General features: G+C 51.9%; 5 protein-coding genes across 5 annotated transcripts in view; 3 read left to right on the forward strand and 2 right to left on the reverse strand.

Annotated features, from left to right (window-relative positions):
- The window catches only part of GUITHDRAFT_146008 (hypothetical protein), a gene marked incomplete at both ends in the record, with an annotated part of 5583 nt that extends 4320 nt beyond the window's left edge, over positions 1–1263 (reverse strand). The window contains 6 exons of the mRNA XM_005822988.1: positions 341–414; positions 464–518; positions 561–623; positions 671–797; positions 852–1012; positions 1054–1263. Coding sequence (XP_005823045.1) covers positions 341–414; positions 464–518; positions 561–623; positions 671–797; positions 852–1012; positions 1054–1263 — 690 coding nt within the window. The remainder of the gene's footprint in view (positions 1–340; positions 415–463; positions 519–560; positions 624–670; positions 798–851; positions 1013–1053) is intronic.
- Positions 1264–3706: 2443 nt separating this feature from the next.
- Positions 3707–6607, forward strand: GUITHDRAFT_90066 (hypothetical protein; the record flags this gene model as incomplete). Its single annotated transcript, XM_005822989.1, has 7 exons — positions 3707–4631; positions 4682–4779; positions 4824–5378; positions 5716–6087; positions 6138–6272; positions 6317–6379; positions 6424–6607. The coding sequence occupies 7 exons, from the start codon at positions 3707–3709 to the stop codon at positions 6523–6525; spliced, it is 2250 nt and encodes a 749-aa protein (XP_005823046.1). The 3' UTR covers positions 6526–6607.
- A 1006-nt stretch (positions 6608–7613) lies between these two features.
- On the reverse strand, positions 7614–13908 carry GUITHDRAFT_117736 (hypothetical protein; the record flags this gene model as incomplete). The annotated part of the gene is made up of 18 exons (XM_005822990.1): positions 7614–7734; positions 7853–7896; positions 7941–7973; positions 8185–8291; positions 8515–8557; positions 8616–8696; positions 8983–9048; positions 9093–9164; positions 9226–9315; positions 9468–9671; positions 9928–10072; positions 10121–10197; positions 10245–10358; positions 10579–10701; positions 10748–11806; positions 11870–13190; positions 13243–13294; positions 13344–13908. The coding sequence occupies 18 exons, from the start codon at positions 13906–13908 to the stop codon at positions 7614–7616; spliced, it is 4317 nt and encodes a 1438-aa protein (XP_005823047.1).
- Positions 13909–15357: 1449 nt separating this feature from the next.
- GUITHDRAFT_146011 (hypothetical protein) lies at positions 15358–16976 on the forward strand (the record flags this gene model as incomplete). Its single annotated transcript, XM_005822991.1, has 5 exons — positions 15358–15434; positions 15553–15660; positions 15706–15807; positions 16633–16753; positions 16818–16976. 5 exons carry the CDS (start codon positions 15358–15360, stop codon positions 16974–16976), a joined length of 567 nt encoding a protein of 188 aa, XP_005823048.1.
- Positions 16977–18546: 1570 nt separating this feature from the next.
- On the forward strand, positions 18547–19299 carry GUITHDRAFT_117738 (hypothetical protein; the record flags this gene model as incomplete). The annotated part of the gene is made up of 4 exons (XM_005822992.1): positions 18547–18615; positions 18682–18882; positions 18936–19113; positions 19178–19299. The coding sequence occupies 4 exons, from the start codon at positions 18547–18549 to the stop codon at positions 19297–19299; spliced, it is 570 nt and encodes a 189-aa protein (XP_005823049.1).
- Between the last annotated feature and the right edge of the window lie 1662 nt (positions 19300–20961).

Below are 20961 nucleotides of genomic sequence, written 5' to 3' on the forward strand. Positions count from 1 at the left end.
GAGATTTCCAAGGGGAAAATAAGCGGGAACAAGGAGAATTTCACATGAGCCCCCACTTTTTTTTCCTATTGGTTCCAGGAGGCGTTGGTCGCAAAGAGGTGCATGGCCCTCGGGTAGGACATGGCGAAGTCCAGGGGCGGCAGGAAGGGCAGCCGGAAGTTGTTCATCCCAGGGTAGAGGTGCTCGGGGGGGGGGGGAAGCGGAGAGACGAGCGACTGCGATGTGATCAGGCAACCAAGAAGGCAGGAGGAAGGCAAATGAGAAACACAGCAGCATGGGGGGGGGGGGGGGGGATGGAGGAGAGAGGAGGAGGAGGAAGAGAAAAAGGATCGAAGCATACAGCTTTCAGCTTGTGGAGGCCGTCAAGAGGAAGTTGAAGCTGAAGGGTTTTGAGCGACATTGCGAGGTAGCGGCCTGTCTCACTCATCGTCATCTGAGCACTCAAGATGCTTGTAGCTCCCACCGAGCTTCCTCGTGTCAGGCCCATCCATCCCCCAGAATCTTCGCTTCAGCGCCTCCTGCCATGCTCTTCAGTGGAGCTCATTGGAGCTGTTCCTCACTTGTCTCCGTCGGAGGTTTCGCTGCAGCTCTTCCGTTGAGATCTGCTGGGCCGGGGCAGGTGGCTGCGAGCAATCAAGACCGGACAAGCAACGTACCATGCACGCGTTACCCGCGAGTTTGGGTCCTCGTACCCCGGGTCGTTGTTTGCCGACTGATCGCGCGACTGAGAGCTCCTGGCGCCTCCTCCATGTGACGAGGACGCGCCTCGTGTCTCAAAGAGCTGCCCGAGAGTTTTGCTGGGCATGAAGAGTGAGATGAGGAGGAGGGAGGAGGCGAGAGGTTACAGGTACCTGTAACACGTGTAGCACTTGATGAAGGAGATGAAGTCATCCGTGGAGAAGTTGTTGCTCTGAACACGCAGGCGGTCAAGATTTCGACCGCAAGTCAGCATCCTCACCCTCCACGAGGATAGACAAGTCTGAAGCGCTAGACGAGCCCCAGTAGGAAGCTCCTGCAACACAGTAAGACTCGAGAGGTTGAAAGCTCAAGGACCTGGAGGATCAGAGTGAAGTGATAGGGAGTGAGAGGAGATGGATACAGCTCCTCCTCCTGCTCCTCCTGCAGCTTCTGCTTCTTATTGTCGCCGCTCTGTGCGCCTCCGATGGCAGGGCCATTCAATTCTTCTATCCTCAGAAACTCTTGACGAGGCGAACCGCTTGGCACACATCGCCTGTGTTTCCTGCCCTCCTTACCTTGTGACATAATAATGGAATTTGACAGAGAATGACAAGATTTGTTTCTTTCACATGCTTCGTTGTGATCTTAACATCGAATGTACCGCAGATGTTTGCCAGGATTGGTTCGGTCTGTGCTTGAGGGGGGTTTTCACTCCCATGCCCCCACCTTTACTTTTGCGATTGAACAAAATTCGAAATGATTGCAATCTAAGCAAAACAACTTGTCAGTCAATCACGCATTTCATCTGAAGCAATGCGAACACCCGTGATCTCAATTGCGAAATTTTCGTGTCTACAGGATCCCAAGAGTAGGTCTTACCTATTACTACTCCTCGCCTTCAAGACATCATATTTTCGAGTTCAAGACGTGAGATTTGATTGTTTTATCTCGTCTCAGATGTTTCCCTCACTCACAGTCATTATTCTACCTCTCCTGTACCCGATTCACGAAAAATCGACTCCCAACATTTCAAATCAAAACACCAGGCGTACATTCTTCTGCGTGCATGCTTGATACAAATCCTCGTATGATTTTGGATTGGTCTCTTCTCTCTTCTTCCTGCTTCCCTTTCCTTCTCCTTCTCGCACCATCGCACCCACACGTCCTTAGCGCTGGTGTTGTTTTCGACATTTCATTGCTTCCGACACCCACACACCCACCCACCCACCCACCTACCCACCCCTTCTAAAACCTACCATGCAGAAATGTACCGTCATGACCTTTAAGTACCCCCTTTTTACCCATAAATCTGCGATCATTAAGAGGGTAGTTTTGTAGGTCTGTGGTCCACCACCCCTTTCAATGTCACAATTATGTACCCCTAACCCTTTCGTCCGATTACCCCACCCCCATCGTGAGAGCCGGAGATCCACCCCGGGAGATCTAGCGGTATCTCGTTTGCAATCTCCTCTATAAATATTTATAGATATTGGCTCGATATTTTACATGAATATAAACAAAGTAATAAATTGTTGCGAACTTTCTTCTATAAAAGTTGGAAATAAGAGTTAATATTTGAACATTACTTGACAGCTCCACAATGTTTTAAAACTTAAATATTATTATTCTTGCCAATTGAGAATGCGTCACTGATACTTAAAAGAATTTCAGGGTCTCGAAATACTGCTGGTGCATGGGAACTATGGTGATTGTTTCCTGATAAATTCAAATTTGAAAAAGAAATTTGAGCTGATGGGTTGAAACTTGATTTGACGGAGTCGACTGCCCCCAGACCGAGCTAGGTTTTTATTCTCAGTTCAGACCGACTTGTAAGTGATCCGCTAACCTGATCCAAACTAAACTAAACTACTGAGTCCTTTGATCCCAAACTAGTCAATCACTGTCACGTTGAGTAAAGGCTTGGGCAGCTTCCGAAAAGTACTACAGTAATAACACAGTCGCAGTCGCATCAATTAAACTTTCAGTTCCTCCGCCGGCCGGCGCCGTCCGAAACTCAGTTTTTCAAGTCTGTGACTTGAGGTATACTAGTCTTTTCTTTTTAACTGAAGTTGCAACTTTTCATCCTTTTACGCCGAGAACATCATAAAATAACTGCCAAATGCAGTGCGGCATGATGAATCGGGATGACTCTGAGTCTGATGCCACTGGCCGGCCTTGGGCCCGGCCCCCGGCCCGGCCGCCGCGGCCGCGCACACGCCGACCTGTTTACTCAAAGTTAAGTTAACGGTGACCAGTGGCGCCCCGCCGCCCCGCATTCAACGTTTGCTCATACTGCGGTACCGTAAAGCGAAGAGTACGGTACATTCATAGTTCATATACCCAAAAGTTGTACCAGATATTTTAGGTATTCCGGCCTCCTGGTACAAATGTGGTACAAATGACTTAGTAGGGATTTACTACTGTAAAACCTCTGGGGGTCGCATCGCAAACGGCGCAACAAATGATGGCGGAGAAAGAAACAAGTAGGGACAATGAGAGACGACGGCGACGACGGCGACGACGACGAGCAGGAGCAGGAGCAGGAGCAGGAGCAGGAGCAGGAGCAGGAGCAGGAGCAGGAGCAGGAGGAGATGAGACGATGATAAAGACGAAGCCAGACCGGACAGACGGAGATATGCTGGTCAAGAGGCGTCAGAAATTGAACTGGCCATCAGTTCTGAAAAGAAAGACAAAACGAGAGGAGAGATGAGGAAACGAGCAAGGCAAAGAGCAAGTAGGATCCTCGGGGAGGGATCGTGACATTGAGATGAGCCACAGTAGCTATCCAGGAGTCAGGAGAGGGGAGAAGAAGTGGGCGGAGTGGGGGGGGCGGGGGGGGCGGGGGGGGCGGGGCCAAGGGACCGAGGGAGGGAGGAGAGCATAGCTAGATGGACAATCCTAGTCCTTGACGTCGAACTCAGGTCTTTACTATCGAAACTTTGATCAGCAATGCGCGTCGCACAGGTTAGTTTGGCTCATGTTAATTTGACCATGTCTGTTCTTACCTTGCGACCAGGTATCCCAAAAAATGCTCCGAGGAGTCTCTCGGAATGTTGCAAGGCGAACGTTCTTCAATGCAGCATATGGTTTAGCTAAGAAGGTCATGCCTAAGATATCAGAGACGGAGGCTGCTGCATTGAACTCCGGAAGCGTCAGCTTTGATGGCGAACTTTTCAAGGGCGACACATCAAGCAAGCATCTGCTAGAAAAGTATAGCCTGAAGCTGACGCCCGAAGAAGAGGCATTTTTGAAGAATGAGACTGAACAGCTGTGTGAGATGCTGAACAATCATCAGATCGATGTCGATCAGAACCTTCCTCCGAATGTTTGGCAGTTTATACGCGAGAAACGATTCATGGGTATGATCATTCCAAAGAAGTATGGTGGTCTGGGTTTCAGTGGCCATGGGCATGCTCTCGTAGTTGAAAAGATTGCCGGACGCAACGGGGCAGCAGCTGTGACCGTCATGGTCCCTAACTCACTCGGTCCTGGTGAACTCTTGTATCATTACGGAACAGAAGAGCAGAAGAACCACTACTTGCCTCGCCTCGCCAATGGAATTGACATTCCATGCTTTGGCCTGACGGGAGCACCCAATGGTTCGGATGCAGCAGGATCTATGGTCGACGAGGGGGTAGTTGTGATGGAGGATGGAGTATTGGGAATGAGAGTTAACTTCTCCAAACGGTACATCACTCTCGCGCCTGTCGCTACCTTGGTTGGTCTCGCCTTTAAGCTGAAGGACCCATCAAAGCTGCTCACCAAAGGAAAGGAGGGCATTACAGTAGCTCTGCTTCCTACTTCTCCGAATCAGTTCGCTCCCAGTGGTATTCAAGGCCTGAAGACAGGAAATCGCCATGACCCGCTGGGAACGCCTTTCATGAACGGAACAGTGCAAGGCCAGAACGTTTTCATACCCATGTCATGCATTATTGGCGGAGAAGAGCGAGCAGGTTTACAACCTTGATGATAGTCGTTGATTAGTCTGATTCGTAAATTCCAGGTTACGGGTGGAACATGCTTGTTGAGTGTCTTGGTGAAGGACGAGGAATTTCGCTCCCAGCAGGCTCGATAGCTGGAATGAAACTCTCTACTCTTGCCGTAAGTTTAAAATTTCTTTGCACGAATCTCATGCACTTTGTCAGGTTGGAGGGTATGCCCGCATCCGCAAACAATTCAAAGTTCCCATTGCCGACATGGAAGGTGTCCAGGAGAAGCTTGCCGTGATCGCGAGAAACAGTTATCAATCTATCGCTGCTCAGCATCTCTTCAACGCTATCCTAGCGACAGGTCAGAAACCACCTGTGCTCTCAGCTATCATGAAGCAGCAATGCACCGAGAAAGGAAGGGAGTCAATCAACGAGGCCATGGACATCATCGGTGGTGCTGGTATCATCAAAGGTCCCTCCAACTACCTGGCGAGTGGCTATCAAGCGATTCCTATCGGCATCACCGTAGAGGGAGCCAACACGCTCACGCGCTCACTGATCATCTTCGGTCAAGGACTGAATCGCTCGCACCCTCATCTCCTCGACCTCATCCAGACCATCCAGAAGGGCAACGACTTGCAAGGCTTCAACCGCGAGCTCACGCTGGTCTTCAAGCACGCTTTCACCAACTTGGGGCGATCCGTGTCTCGAGGATTGTCTGTGCAGCTTCAGCCCAAGGGGGGGAACATTGTTGGTTACCATGAAGCACAGGTGAGCTTGTTATTGTTATCTGATTCTCGCATAGCTTGTCATTGTTATCTGAATACTCGCATAGCTTGTCATTGTTATCTGAATACTCGCATAGCTTGTCATTGTTATCTGAATACTCGCATAGCTTGTCATTGTTATCTGAATACTCGCATAGCTTGTCATTGTTATCTGATTCTCGCATAGCTTGTCATTGTTATCTGAATACTCGCATAGCTTGTCATTGTTATCTGAATACTCGCATAGCTTGTCATTGTTATCTGAATACTCGCATAGCTTGTCATTGTTATCTGAATGCTCACTTGGTTGTCATCACCATCCTAACACTTATTGTGCTCAGTTGCACCGATTGACTGCCTGCTTTGCGTTCTTGTCCGATGTTGGAATGATACTGGGAGGAGGCCTCAAGACTGCTGAGTTTGTGTCTGGCCGATACGCTGATATCTTGGGAAACCTCTACATTGGATACGCTTGCCTCTGGTTCTACCAGAATAATCGCAACGTCAAGGATTTGGCAGTGTTGTTGGACTACGCGATGGCAGACGTTTGTCACAAGATTCAGGAGTCTATGTTTGGTCTGTTTGACAATTTTCCCGTTCCTCTCGTTGGTCTTGGTATGAGGTTGGTCACTTTCCCTCGAGGAAGAGAGTATTTTGTCGCGAAGGATTCGCTACGAAAGAAAGTGTCAAACCTCATCACCACTCCGACAGAGGTGCAGCCCTGAAACGCTCGTCGGGTGCTTTGAGCTTGACAGACGTGCAGGTCCGAAGCCTCATGACAGAGAATGTCTTCATCTCCAAGAGCCCAGGAGATCGAGTTCATCAGATCGCACACGCTTTCAACATCTGCATCTCTGCTGACGAGATCGCTCGAACTATCCGGCGTGAGAAGCGAGAGGTACGACAAGGAGCTCAAGTCCTCATGCTCACGCGCACCGACAGGCGACTGCCGAGGAATCAAAGGTGCTGGCCGAGGCAGACAAGCTGCGAGACGAGATCATTCAGGTTGGTCACGATCGTGACTTGAGCGCAACTGACGTCTGGCTCAGGTCGACACCTTCGAGACTCTAGCAGGGAAGGACCATCGCGGTCAGTTCATGACTCCCACTTGGTCTGTGTCGGAGACCAAACACGAGAAGAGCGCCATGTGAGAAAAGGCAGTAGGACGCGCGTCTTTACCAACGAATTTACACAAGAAGAGCATCATAATAGACGAAGCAGCAAGCCCTGCTCAATGTCGTTGGTTCCACCCCTGACTTGGCGGCGGCATCCTCCCCTGTCCGCCCATCCCTTGACTGCCCCAGTCGCCTCCTGGCCTTTGGCCCCACGTGCCTCCTGCCTGAGACTGAGAGGGCATCCTCGGAGCTCCAGGCGCTCCCCAGGTGCTGCCGTTGGAGGGCCACTGACCCCCAGGAGCGCCCCAGGTGCTCTGCGGCTGCGCGTAGGGAGCTGACGAGACGGTCAGCATGCGAAGAAGAGACAAGAAAGCAGCTGGATCAGGATCGGGGGAGAGAGGAGATCGGGCGAGGGGCAAGATCGGGGGAGAGAGGAGCATTGGCGTACCTTGAGGGCCGCGGGAACGATTCAAGAGCTCCATGGGGTTTTGCTTGAAGTGGTTGATGACGTGATCAGGCGACTTGAAGATCTGACAGCCTGTTGGAGGAAGAACAAGGAAAGGAGAGAGGAGAGGACGGCGGGGAGGAAGGGAGGAAAACCAGGGAGGTAAAGGGGGATCAAGAGAGGGCGAGGAGGAGGATGAAGCTTGTGAAACCTTTTGGCGGAAACGGAATCCATCAACAACTGTTGTAATTCGCTCCTCCTGCACGTGAATCAGCTCCTCCCGTCTCTTCTCCTTTCCCCCACCTGCACGGTCTTGGTGCCGGGCAACCAGAAGAGCATGAAGCCCCCCTAAGAAGCATCAGCGATCCTCCTAATCGTTGCCCCTCCTTCCTCCCTCCTTTTCTTTTTCCTTTTGTTGCTTCGCCCCCTCATCTCTCCTCCTCTTCCCCACCCCTTCCTTTACTGTTCCTGCCCTTCCTCTCCCCTACCTGCATGTCCGGGTTGATCCCAATCAAGTAAGGTGTTCCCCTTGCGTTCATCTGTCGTTGGAACGGTCACCGAATGAGTCACCAGAAGGGGAGGGGGAGGCAAGGGCAGAAGGAGGGAGCAGCGAGGAGGGAGGAGAGAGGAGGGAGGAGCAGCGCTTGCCTGCTTCTGTTCGATGAGCTTGTTCCGGATTTCAGGGGCGGAGGCTGTAGACCAGTGAGGGTTGGGGAGCTGCAACAACGGCTGCTTCACCGTTACAGAACTTCGCGTGCTCGATCATCTTGGCTTCATGGGAGCCGAGAACTTCGATGTAGCTGACAGAAAGAGGAATGAGGCAGGGAAGGGGAGGGAGGGAGGCGGGAGGGAAGAGAAGGGAAGGAGAAGAGATTGGGAGTGAGCAAGCGGGAGGTGACGTCAGCAAAGAAGGGTTACCCGATGATCAGCTCGTCAAGGTTCTCGAAACTTCTGTTCTCAATCTTGTGGCACCGTCACTCAACGACCGGATCGCCTCCACCTCTACCTGCAGTCGCTTGCCCAACTCATACGGACTCGGCTGAGAGGAACGTCTCGGTCAGCAGAAGACTTGATAAAAAGCAGAAAGAGCGAGAGGGAGGGAGGGAGGGAGGGAGGGAGGGAGGGAGGGAGGGAGATACGGACGAGGCATGACAGATAGAGGGAGGAGTGATAGAGGGGAGAAAAGGATGGAGAGGGAGAGGGAGAGGGAGAGGGAGAGGGAGAGGGAGGAGAAGACGAGATTCTCATACCTGCTCGAACATCTTTATCTGCACCTCCTGGTATACGGGCATGATAGCGCCATCGTCGCCGATCGGAGCATCGCAAACTTTCCGAGTGACAGACAACGTGTCCAACCCTGAGCGAGCGTATCATCAAGGAGATGGTGGGGGAGAGCACGAAGAAAGAAGAGGAGAGGAAAAGAAAGATACATAGAAAGGAGAGGAAAGGCGATGGATCGAAGAGAGGAATGGAAGGAGGTAGAGACAACCGAGAAAACGAGGAAGATAAAGGATGCAACGCCAAGAAAGCAGGAGAGGGGGGAGGGAAGACAATGGAGGGGAGGGGAAACAGTTCGGTACCTTGACTCGAAGGTCGGATGATAAACTCTCCAGCTTCTCTCTCCTACGGTCAAGATTAGCCGGGCCTCGTCCTTCTCCTCTCCCTCCATTTTCTCTCCAACCTCAAGGAGTCGACGGGCCTTCATCCTCGGCACGTTGGAGAAGCTCGGGTGATCAATCAGCCTCGTACGGATCTGACCGGCCTGACCAACAGCTTCTCGTCAGGCTGCCTGCAAAGTCTTCCTTGCTTTCCACCCCCTCACCCCACACATCCTCCTCCATTCTATTCTGCTGCCTCCTTCCTCCTTCCTCCTAGCTTCCACCGTCATACTCAACCCCGCCAACCCTCCCGCTGCAGCCCGTTCCCCTTCCCCTGCCCCTGCCCCTGCCGCTTCCCCTGTCCCTGTCCCTGCCCCTGCCCCTGCCCCTGCCCTCCATCGCATCGGGGGGCCTCTCACGAAGAGCAGGTTGCAAACGCAGCACACGTACCTTCTTGCCCTTGACCTCCTTCTTCATGACTTTCTCGACTTTTCGTATCAGCGACTCCCTGGCCGTCTGCGACTCCTCAGCTTCCTCCCTCCAGACTCCTCGCAACTCACCAAGTCTACCGAGAACTCTTCATACTTCACGTCCACAATCATACAGCTAAGAATGTCATTCTCCTTCACCTTCTGCAGGTCAAGTAGTCAGCACAGCCCCCTCTGCCTACCTCCCCCCCCCCTCTCTTCTTACGCTCTGGAGTGTTCGCTTGTCAGCATCCGTATCCCCGAAATTCATTTCGTCCAACACGCCGATGAGCCCGTTTTCGAGCTTACAGATGATCTGCTCTCGATCAGCATCCCCTCTTTTGTCTCATCCTCCCCTCCCCATTCCCCTCTCCTCCTTCCCTCTTCCCATTCCTGTTCCCTGTTGGGTCCTTCCCCTCTCCACTCCATCCCCCGCCACCTCCCACTTGCATCCGAGCAGCTACAGACCTTGTAGGGAGGGAGGGGAGGGGCGTCGGGGTCTTCACTGCGCGAGTGCGGGCGGACGAGCTTGGCGACGCGAACGTGAACGACTTTGTCTTTGAGCGTCGAGACTTTAGACCCGTCCGGCTTCACCCTGTCGCTCTCCCCCGTCAGCAGGTTGAACTCGCTTCGCTTGTCCAGCTCCCATGGCAACAGCCCATCGTCGAGTTGCTGGCACGTAGGTGAGCAGAACTGGACTGAGAGCATGGAAGGGGAGGGGAGGGGAGGGAAGAGAGTGGGGAAGAAGGGGGGGGGTTGAGCCCTATGGAGCAGCACAAGAGAGCAAATTGGAGTGAATGGAGTGAAGGTGGCGGTAGAGGGCAACAAGCAAGGATGTAAGGGGCATGGAAGATGAGAGAGGAGGGGGAGGGAGGCGGGAGGAGAAGACAGGACGAGGAGGAAGGTGGGGCAGTGTTGAGAGGAACACCTCTAGTTTCCGGCTGTCATGAAAGGGATTCAAGATCTCAGTTCGAATGTCCTGAAGAGTCTCCGTCTTCCTCTCTCCTGTCGACTGGTAGATGATCTTTCCGTAGCTCTCGAGGTCCTGCTCCCACAGCGCCTCCGAGATTTGCCTGCACCCTCGTCAGCATCCACCGCTGCAAAGGGGACGGAGAAAAGACCGATGCAGCTCTTTGTCCGGATGGAGCGCGCGGACCAGAAGGTTCCAGTCGTCCTCCTCCTCCAGCGCGTCTGAAATCTGCCATGGTCGGTGAGAGGGAGCTGAGCGGGGGCTCGACTACCCACCATCTTCCTGGCGAACCTGTACGACTCAGGGTGTATCCTAGTAGTCTCGAGCGGTCCTCCTCCCTGCTCATTCCACTTCGCCTGGTTCTCCTCGTGGTCCTTGTACTGCCCCACCTGCTCTGCCCTTCAGTTGACACAAGAGCGGTGGAGGGAGAGGAGTGGACGAGGGAACGAGCAGTGAGGAGCAGAGAAAGCAGGTGGGCGGTCGAGCAACGAGCCATCGAATAAGAAGAGGCTGAGGATGGAAAGTGGATGATGCCGGTGTAGGAAGGCGGAGGGGCAGGAGGGAGGGAGGAAAGAGGAAGGGGGGAGGTCTAGGTCGAGTCAACATGACCTCAAGGTCGTCCATCCACATGGAAGTGTTCTTGGTTATCTTCATGAACGCGGAGGCGTTGTAGAAAGTGACTTCCTTGAAAACTGTGCGGACGTTCCTGTCCTCCAGCAGCGCATTGCGATACTGCCAGCTCGTCACTCCCCGCACATTCGCAGCTCCTCCCACCAACCTGCACACAACCGTACTGGCTGATGATTCTCAGCAGCTCCTGCGCCTTCCTGGGGCCCAGCCCAGCGACGAACTGCAACGTGTTGCCGAAGATGATCTGCTTGTCAGCAGCAAGGTTGATATCGACCCCAACGTCGTTGACAACATTGATGAAGGCTCTTTGCGTGAACTTGACCCTCTCATGCTTGTCCAGCATCCCCTGCAGCTGGTGCAGGTTGAGCGACAGGATGTCCTCAGACAAGCCGATGCACAACCCCGACAGCTCACGAAGAGGATCCTGGAGCTTTCGAGCAAGCGACACGGCCATGAGGCGTGTGGGCGGGTAGCGAGGAAACTCCTGCATGCTCCTGGGCGAGTGCGAGTACTTATACGCCACCGACTGCTCGCTAAGGAGAACGTCGATGGTGCGATGAAGGATCCCCTCCGACTCGCACGCTGAGACGAGCCGCTCGAACTGGGCCTTGAGGGTCCTGCACTTGAGCCCTCCTCCAGAGCCGATCACAATCACATCAGGTCGTTGCTCGTCGAGGAAAGACATGAGCTGGTGGGCCTCGTTGTCCTTGAACGCTGCGTTGATGTGGTTTCCGCTGAAGGGGACACTCAGGTTGATCGACTTGTAGCTCACAACCTCCCCCTGCTGATTGATCACCACGATCTCCGACGGCTCAGCATAGCACAGCGCCATGATGTTCTTGGGCGTCTCGGGGGTCCCATCCACGGAGCGGTAGACGTAGGGGGGAACCCGAAGTTGGTTCTCCAACTCCATCTGCATCTGCTTTCCCACTCGGTCCTTGGCCTTCCTCTGACGAACTTCCACCAGCATCCTCTCCATGGTCGGGTACAGGTTGGTCTCCAATGCCTCCTTCAGGATGCCTACCCTCAAGTCGTTCCATTCTTCCGAGCAAGAGTTCTGCTCGTCGCTCTTGTAGCAGCGGATCAGTTCATCGAGCAGGCGATCGTGGCTTCTTGGGTCCATCCTTATCTCAACGTTGAGATACTTCTCGCTCCGGCACTTCATGATCGTCAGGAAGTCTTCGTCGCCGATGTCTCGGTCGGGAACCTGCGAAATCAACTCAAAGTCGCTTTCACGTCAAACAGCAGACTGAGGCACTTGTTGACGAACCTGTCTGTAGTTGCGGAACTCGTGGTGAATGGTCTCCCCAGAATCCTCTCCCTGCTTCGTCTCGGAGCAAGTGACCGTTGCGGACCGCAGGAAGAACTCTTCCCGCACGTAGCGGCGGATCACCGGGTCAGCGGCAATCTCCTTTGCGGCACTGAACCGGATGGCTGACAGCAACGCATTCACGTCCTGTAAGCCATACTCCCTCGCATCCTCCACGTAGTCAATCAGGAATTCCACTGGGCCCTCAGCAGGGTCTGGCGGGGTGTGGACCTTATACCCAGCAAGGTTCTCCGCAAGTTTCACCGGGTTCAGCACAAAGCGCTCAAGGATCTTAGTGATTCCAGCCTTCTTGCAAACTCTGTACCTCGAGTACTTGACTGGGCGCTTGAAACCTTTTTGCTCTACTTGCTCCTCTTCAGCTTCAGAGTTCCTCAGCTCCATGAACGCCTTGACGTCGCTGAGTTCCTCCATCGAAAATGCTTTCTGCAGGACGTTGAGCGATGCCGTGTCGTTTGCCGCCTCAAGGTTCAACTTTAGTTGTTCCTTCCTCTGCTTCAGGAAGCAGTAACGCGCATCTAGATCGTAGATGGTCCAGAGGTCCTCTGCCCGCAACTCAGGCTTCCAGTACTCCTTGCGGTAATGGGCGATGAAAGGAATATCGAAAATGATCGACTCAGGCATGGCAGGTTGTTCAACATCCTCGGTGGACGTTTCCCACCATTTGGGGATTCCCTCGAAGAAGTGTGAGGCCGTATGATGGATGTCCTCCTTCTCAACTCCACGGAAGAAACAGATCACGTTTGTTATTTTCGACACCAACCTCGCCCTGAGGTCCCTCGCGCGTTCAGAACGTGTGACCTTCATAACCTGCTGCTGCTGCTCGTCGTCTTGCTCTTCGATGGGAATAGGCACCTCCACCATGTCATCTCCAAACTCCTCCAGATACTTCCAGTCGATGAATTTAATATCCTTGGCATGCTGCTTGACAATCCATTCAGCCTCGTCCTTCACCTCCTCCAATGTCGGGGTTGGCCCTCTCTTCTTCAAATCGATTTGTAGGCGCTCTGGAGCATCTGTTTTCCGGATTTCATCATCTTCTTTGCTGAGGAAGTACTCCTTGATCAAGTGTGGCTCGTAGAGCTTTTCAAAACTCGGGCCTTCCTCTTTCTCATCTGCCGCCTTCGATTCTTCGTCGTACTCGTCGTCGTACTCATCATCCCCGAACAGGTCAACGGCTCTATCGATCTTCTCTAGCTCGTTGTCGTTGACGGACGATCGGGGCCCCTTTCTTCTCCTCTTGCCAACACCTGCCCCTAGCTCCCTGCCACGATCCGATGTCAAACGCAAACCAAGATTGAACAAGACATCAATACTCAGGTTCATCGTCTTCGATGAAATCACCCATCGAGTCATCAGATTCGTCATCTAGTATTTCGTCAGTATGCTGTATGAATTCCTGACAGAAACATCTCACCATCGTAGCTGTGAGATCTGCCTGGCCTCTCATCATACTCCCGCTGGTCCTTCCAAGAGGTCTGGGCACGCTTGATGCGCTTTCTCGCCGGCTCGTCATCTCCACCCTCATCATCTTGATCGCTGTCATCGGCAACATCCGCATGATCGATCTCCGCATCAAGGTTGAGATTCTCCCTCACAAGTTCGAGGTCATCCCTCGTTGCCTTTTTCTCAGACTCAGAGATGCGGATCCTCTCTCGCGGGCGTTCCTCCTCTTCGTCGTCATCGACGATAAACGCTCCTTTGGACTTCCCGTCGTTGTCATCTAGTTCATCGTCGTCCTCATCATCCTCATCATCGTATGCTTTGACTCCACCATCATCATCTTCCTCCTCAGCTGCATCATCAATGTACCTCCTGGCACCAGTTCTGCCCTTGCCTTTTGACCTTTTACGAATTGGTTTCTGCTCCCGCTCGTCGCTGTCATTGCCTTGATCATTATCGTCATCGTCGTCATCATACTGTCCAGAGTCCCCTTGATTCTCTTCATCCTCCCTCTCAGAAGCGCTTTCGTCTGACGGCATACCTGATGAATTCTCCCTTCCTACAGGGGTCTACTGGTGGAAGGCAAACCCTGTACCAGGAACGATAAAAAAATCTGTCAAATGAATTCGTCAACAATCCTTGATAACAACCACTTACTCAATCATTTAAAAAGCTAATGAAGCACAAATGTACAAACTCTGTGAAGGAACTAATTTCGAGCTGCTAGCTGCTGCCTTGATATCATGATCAGGAAGAAATTGCAGAAGCGCTCTCTTTCTCGTTGTTGACCCTCCTAATTTATACTCCAACATATCTTCCTTCATGTACTAGAATTCTAGTCTGCACTTCCTTCTCTTCTGAAAAAGCTTCCCTAATTTCAGTCATATTCTTCAACACCGTTCTTCTTCCTCCTGTCCCCCGCGAATCTCCCCATCCTCCTCATCTGGACGTCTCCTCCATCTCCTCCACCACTTCATCCCCCCTCCCCCCATCAGCATCAGCATCAGCATCAGCATCAGCATCAGCATCAGCATCAGCATCAGCATCAGCATCATCGTCTTCGTTATCTTTTTCATCCTTCCTCGTCCTCGTCCTCGTCCTCGTCCTCGTCCTCTTCCCTTGTTGCTTGCTTCCTACTCCTTGCTCAGAGGTTGTTTCTCTGCCATCGCTTTTCCCTCAAAAGCACCCCTCACCCCTACCCTACCTTTTCACCCCTACCCCATCGATCAGAGACATTTGTACCTTGGGTCTACCCCATGGTCTCTATTCTCTTAAGTGAGGTTCTGGTTTCATAACTGCCCCCATCTTCCTGTGTCATACATCAGGACTACCCCCACAGGGAACTACCCTTCATTATCATTACCCTACCCCCCTGGAAAGACTTCCGCGTGAGTTTCAATTTTAAAAATGTATCACATTCTTTGAAAATTTGATGATATTTCAAATTTTATACAATATTTATGAAGACAGATTTCAAATTCTGCATTTGGGTAGGCAGCGAACTATTCCAGGTCAAAGCTGGAAAAGTTTGCTTCTTGATTTGAAATTTATATGGGATGCCACAACTTTCCTGCACAATGGCGACGAAATTGAGCCCAAAATGTCTTGGGTTGCGACTGTGCTTTCGCAGGGAGAGGACGACGGAAGGAGGGGGGAGGCTGGGGGGCGGGGAGAGGAGGAGCACGGAAGGAGGGAGAGGATGGAGGTAAATCATCGACAAAGGTCTTCAAGCCCGTAGAGAAGAGAAGAGAACTGCATTAACAACGTGTGGAGAAAGGACACAAAAATAGAATGAGCTGGGTGAATGTCTCTCTCTTTCCTACCCCGCTTCCCCTCCCTCTCTCCCTCCCTCTTTACTGCTCTGCTTCCTTCCCCCTTCCCCACCCCATCCTCTCCCTTTCATACACAGTTGCTCTCTTTGCTACTTACCTACCTCGATCTCGCGAGTCCCTAATATCCAACTCTGCCCCTTTGCTCTAGGTGTGAAAATGAAGAGGACGCAGCTGGCTTGCAAGCCCTGCAAGGACATCAAAGCTAAGTGCGACAACTTCCAGCCTTGCACAAGGTCACTTCTGAGCATTCTTCTCTTCCCTTTGTGTCCTTCTCCCGGCAAAGAAGGAGGGGAGGGGGAGAAGGAGGAGGAGGGTTGCATCCTCGAACCTGACCGCTGTTTGTTGGTGTAGATGTCTACAGTCAAACTTAGCAGACCAATGCATCAGACTAAGAGTGGCAAGGGGGCCTAGGAAGAGGAGTTCCATCGCATGTGTGGCATGCAAGCGATCAAAGCTGAGGTGTGATGAGGAGAGGCCTTGCTCTCGCTGCAAACGGCTCGGCAGGGAACTGGACTGCATTGATGAGGAACTTCAGCTCATCCCTGCGCAGTTTGTTGAGCCGGATGATCACCAGTTGTGTGTGTATGAGATGCTTCCTGCCGACAGGTCGGATCATTTGCAAGGATTACAGGTGGAGCGTCCGCTGAACTTCAGAGTTCGGAGCCTTTCCTTTGAAGAGCCTTGCCATATGCGAGAGCGAATGAACTCAATGGGATGGCCAGATCGCGTGCTATCACGGCACTTCGAATTCGGGCACAGCTCGAAAGATATGATGAACATCTTCGTCAGCCTGCCTCCTCAAGTGCAACACATCACGAGGCGAGCGTTGCAGGCATTGGAGGTTATCGTGGAAGATATGGCGGCGAAGAAGCAGGCGCAGGCTGTTGCAGAACATCTCCTGACAGATAATTTGACGTGCTCAAAACAAGAGATCGAGCTGGAGAGCTCTTTCTATGAGCAGCAAAACTTCGGAGTAATGTCTCAGCATGTCTACCCGTGGACAGGGAAGCGGGCGCATGCGTACCTATCGTCCTCAGTTTGCAAGATGATGGGACTGCACGCAGAGGAGGCGCTGGCTAGGCTAGCGAACAGAGAGCTGCCGCTCCTGAGCACGGAGTTCAACTATTATTTCTACGTCATGTTTGGAACCTGGTCATTTGCCATGCATCCAGGCCGCCCGCTTGATTTGATGACCCCCATCTGCGTCCGCGGGGAGCATGGCGACAGCTGTATGATGGTGAGGGTAGTGCAGCAGCAAGAGTTTGACTGCCAAGGATCCCTGAAGGCCATCAAATCGTTCTTGATTCCGGTGAGACGGGGGAGAAGTTGCCGAGTTGGAGAAGTTGAGGGGAAAGGAGTTGTGATAGAGGAGTAGACATATGATAGGCAGAATAAGCCTGAGCTCTGACGCATGTCCTGACAGCTAAGTAGAGAAGAGTACGAGACTCGCGTGAAGGACCCCAATGATACGTTCGTGCGGCTGATGAAAGTCCTGAACCAGAACAGAAGCTACGACATGTGGCTCAAGGACTTCGAGGTTGATATGTATGCGGTGAGAGCACAAAGAGCACAGATGACTGAAGATCGCTGCTTTGCTGACTTGTCTTCTACCACAGGGAGAGACGATCCTGGGTTTGCAGAAGTCAAGACAGGGCGAAGAACGATTGCAAAGACTAGCAAAGGAGCTGGAGATCCTCTATCGTCCCTTCGTGGTCAAGGCCGAGCAAATATTGACTGCAAGAGAGATGAGCAAAAATCGGGGCCACGATCACTGAGTCTGTCTGAGGGTGACCGTCACTGCAGTGCGGCACGCTATCTGTGATGCATGACAGGGAAACTGAGTTGGAGTAAATGGATGGAAGTTACACACAAGACGATAGGGAATCGTCTTCAGATGGTGACTGGATTGTTCAAAAGCTGTACAGTCACCAGTGAGCTCAAGCTGTACAGTCACCAGTGAGCTCAAGAAAACATGCCTTCACGACGATGTCTGATAGGTTCGCAAGAAATACAGTGCATTTTAGCAGTGAGCTGCTCGATTGCTTGAAGCAACGATGATTCACAGCACTATCGAATGATGACAAGCAAGTCCAGTGGTTTGTGAAGGATTCTTCATCCGATTTTCAAGGATGTGTTTGAACGATGAAATATTTTGCAAATGGCCAAGGTCTATGCCATTTCATCAAATGATTCATCATGTAAATATTACTGGTGTGAGCTTGTATCAGATTGTGTTCATCAATGAGCCGCTGCCAAGCAGATAATACGGTCACAGCAAACATGAGCACTTTGAAGATGCTGATATTCCAGGCCGTAGAGCATTTATGATGTGGCCACATGTCATATGCTTCCTGGTTAACATAGATACACCTTCGCCAGGCAAAAGATGGAACGTCGTCAGGATTACAAGGAGGTCAGTTGTGCTTTTACCCAGATTGAAACGCTTGTAATAAAGATATGATCACCTGAATGTGGGATTCTGTTTATTGATTCACAGTGCTTGTGATTCGTTTACAATCATCGAGTGCTTGCTATGTTCAACAAGGCACTCCTCTGTAGAGCCACATGAGACAAGAACTCTATGGTTGCACGGTAGCATTGCGAACTGTCAAAACAAAGCAGGATTGATTCGAAGAACATCTCATTTATTGATACTCACTCTACAGTCATGTATGCGGGCAGGTAAAGTCACTCCTTTGTGCAAATGTCTCTTCATGCATAGTTGAACGGTTGAGTACAAAGCCTTGCCTCTATAGAAAAGTGAAGTGCATGAATCCTGACCGTAAGACTAGCAGAATTGAAAGTGAGTGATGACATGAAAACACATTTCTTGACAGAAAAGTCGCTTCAGGTACAGCTGGATACAAATTTCTCACAAATCATGCATTTGAGCGCAACGTGCAACCTACGTTAATGTGAAAGAAGGGTCAATCAGAGTTGATTCTGTTCAATGGTGTATCCATCATTAGTTGCTTACCTCTTCATGAAAATTTCATCTTGTCTTCGAAGAATATTTGCAAGTACACTCCCGGATTGTTTGAACCAAGGGTGCATATTCCAGTACACGATGGATGATTCAAACATTACCTGCCATATGAACGCCGAGCTGGAGTAGCAGAGGCTTCTTCCCGGATAATAATGATATATATCTGATGTCTTGTCCTCTATCCCGTCCTCGGATATGAGGTTGATCGTGGTCTTGGTGGCGCTGCGGTCGTCTGCGAACCAGTCTACGAAGATCTGTAACATGGTTCGTTTGTTCTGTGTCTTTCGCCTTGTGCGCGGTCGTCACCCGCTTATGAAGGTCCTTGATATAAGTGGGATTCCGCTGCGGTTGTATCAGACATGTGGGCTGGGTATGAGGCATTGCACCCGGGCGGGTCGGAGCCCTTTTTTACGTGGGAGGCTTTCCTGGTACGTGTAGGTGTGATGCCTTACGCCCTCTTATCCCTTTCTCTTTTCCCACTGACACCCTCACAGTTGTGGGACAAGTCGTTGTCAGCGTTGAAGAACCTCAGGAGCGGCAGAGACACGATCGAGCAGGCGCAGGCGAAGGCGTCTGCCTCGGAGGAGGTGAAAGAGAAAGTCCAGCTGGACCTCACGAGAGAGTCGGAGGCAGATGCAGCACTCGTACCAGTCTTGATCGCCCGGATGCTCCTTCTGTCGGTGATGTCGGGTTCGGTGCTCCGTCTCGTGGTGCGGTGGTTGGGGTTGGACGTCGAGGGCTCACCTAGTGGCTGTCGCGTGTTGTCGGCTCGTTGGACCTGCTTGTGATCCACGTGTTGATGTGCAACGCTATCGCCTTCCCCTGCATGTACGTAGGCTCTACCCGACTCACCGTCTTTGTTAGCATCGGGCTGTATAGGGTTGTGCGGAACTGGGTCTTGGGGATGTCTGTTGTTGTTGCAATCGGTGTGGCCCTGACTTTCATTGCCGCTGGAGAGGCGTCCGTATCGGGCATACCCGTCGTGTCCAGAGGGGAGAGCGAAAGTGAAGAGCGGCATGTATGTCTCTTTCCCTGTGAGCTCGAGGTGTTTGTGGGCTTACCCGCTCGACGAGCAGCCTGACGCTGTCGGAGGCCTGCGAGCCAGGCAATGAGAAGATGAAGTCAGGCCTGCATAGGCTGAAGCAGTGGATCCTCGATGTTGAGATCGGTAGGGGCAGGAATAAGGTCGGGGATGGTTTATTGTTCTAAGATTCAACCGCCCCTCAAGCCATAACCTCGGTCTGTTGCGGCCGCATGGGTGGATGGTTGAGCCCTATGGCGCCCTTGCCCCATAGGTAGCGAACCTCCATCATGTACTGCAGGGCGCGGATGACGTAGACGCCGACGGTGTTGGAGGAGGGAGAGGAGAGGAGGAAGAGGAGGGAGAGGAGAGGAGCGGAGGGAGAGGAGAGATGAGGTGAGGTAAAGTGATGTGAGGTGTAAAGTGAGACTGAAAAATAAAGCTTAGCGTGAAAGACAGGTTACAGAAACCACACAATTGCAAAGGACAAGAAAGGACAAGAAAGCTCCGACAAGACACGATCAGACTGAAGGAGAGACCAGAAAAGGGAAAGGGACAACCGTTGTCTTGCAAAGCGATCGACGAGCTGTTTTCAATGCCGAAAGAGAGATGCCCTGACAATCGAATTAGAACGAGGAGGGTTTGCAGGATGAAGACAAAGTGGCATGATCGCTCGAGAAGCTGCTGGGGCAGGCGCAGACTTGCGCAGAGACAGGCGCAGGGGCACTGCAGCAGCGGCAGTGGGAGCAGCTGCAGCTGCAGCCGGTCTTAGTGCGTGGTTCCGTTCCGAAGGATATGGGCAGGAGAGACAGAGGAAAACCCCATGAGGTCGAAAGCGCCCTCCCCCCCTCACCAGCTCTCTTGCCGCTTCAGTTGACGCAGATGAAACAAACTCCAGATCTTGGCCTGGCGTCAGTGAGGGCCAGGGCCTCGTTGCTCGACGGGGCATGGCCACGAGGATAAGCCCATGCTGGCTTAGGTTTGGTTGCAGATAACAGAGATTTGCTTCAGGGTGGGTCGTCAGTCCGTCAAGAGTTCAGACTGTGGTTCAGATTTTCAGTGTCAGTTACCCGGACCCAATCGTTTGACACTTGAAGTTTGACAGACTCGAAGTTTGACAGACTTGAAGTTTGACAGACTTGAAGTTTGACAGACTTGAAGTGTCACGGACTTGAAGTCTGCTCCATGCCGGAGGTAGAGTTGTCCCCCTGCTCTCACTTCCTGACGTGAATTCTGAAAGAGATGAAGCAAAGGTCTCGTGAAATCATCGTTGATGTATCAAGCCTTTGCAAGGTTTTGCACACTGGTTCGGATGAAATCAAGGCGAACGTTTGCTTGCAACGTCACAGACTCTTGTAGGAAGAAAGTTTCTTTATGGAAGAAAGTTTCTTTATGGATCAAGTCTATCCCGACAACCACATCAATGATGAATACTCTCTTGCGCTACGTAAAGAGCTACACATATTACCGACATGAGAATCCAGCTGGAAAGGGATCTTGGAGCAGCGCTATATACATAACCTCCCTCTTTGGCAGCTGTCTCTGATGTAGCGCATCCTTGATACCTACCGTACGTGTTGAAGTTCGATGGCTCACACATTCGGAGTCCATCAGAAGGAAGTCTGTAGTCGAGGTTGGTCCCAACAGGAGTTCCCGTGCAAGCATCGGACGTGTAGGATTGCCAAGTAAACTTTGATGTGTTGGTGTCACAAGACATTTTGAGATGGTATGTCACATCGCTGCCGGCGCTATC

This window comes from Guillardia theta (genome assembly GCF_000315625.1).
Source record: "Guillardia theta CCMP2712 unplaced genomic scaffold GUITHscaffold_115, whole genome shotgun sequence".
NCBI classification, from domain to species: domain Eukaryota; class Cryptophyceae; order Pyrenomonadales; family Geminigeraceae; genus Guillardia; species Guillardia theta.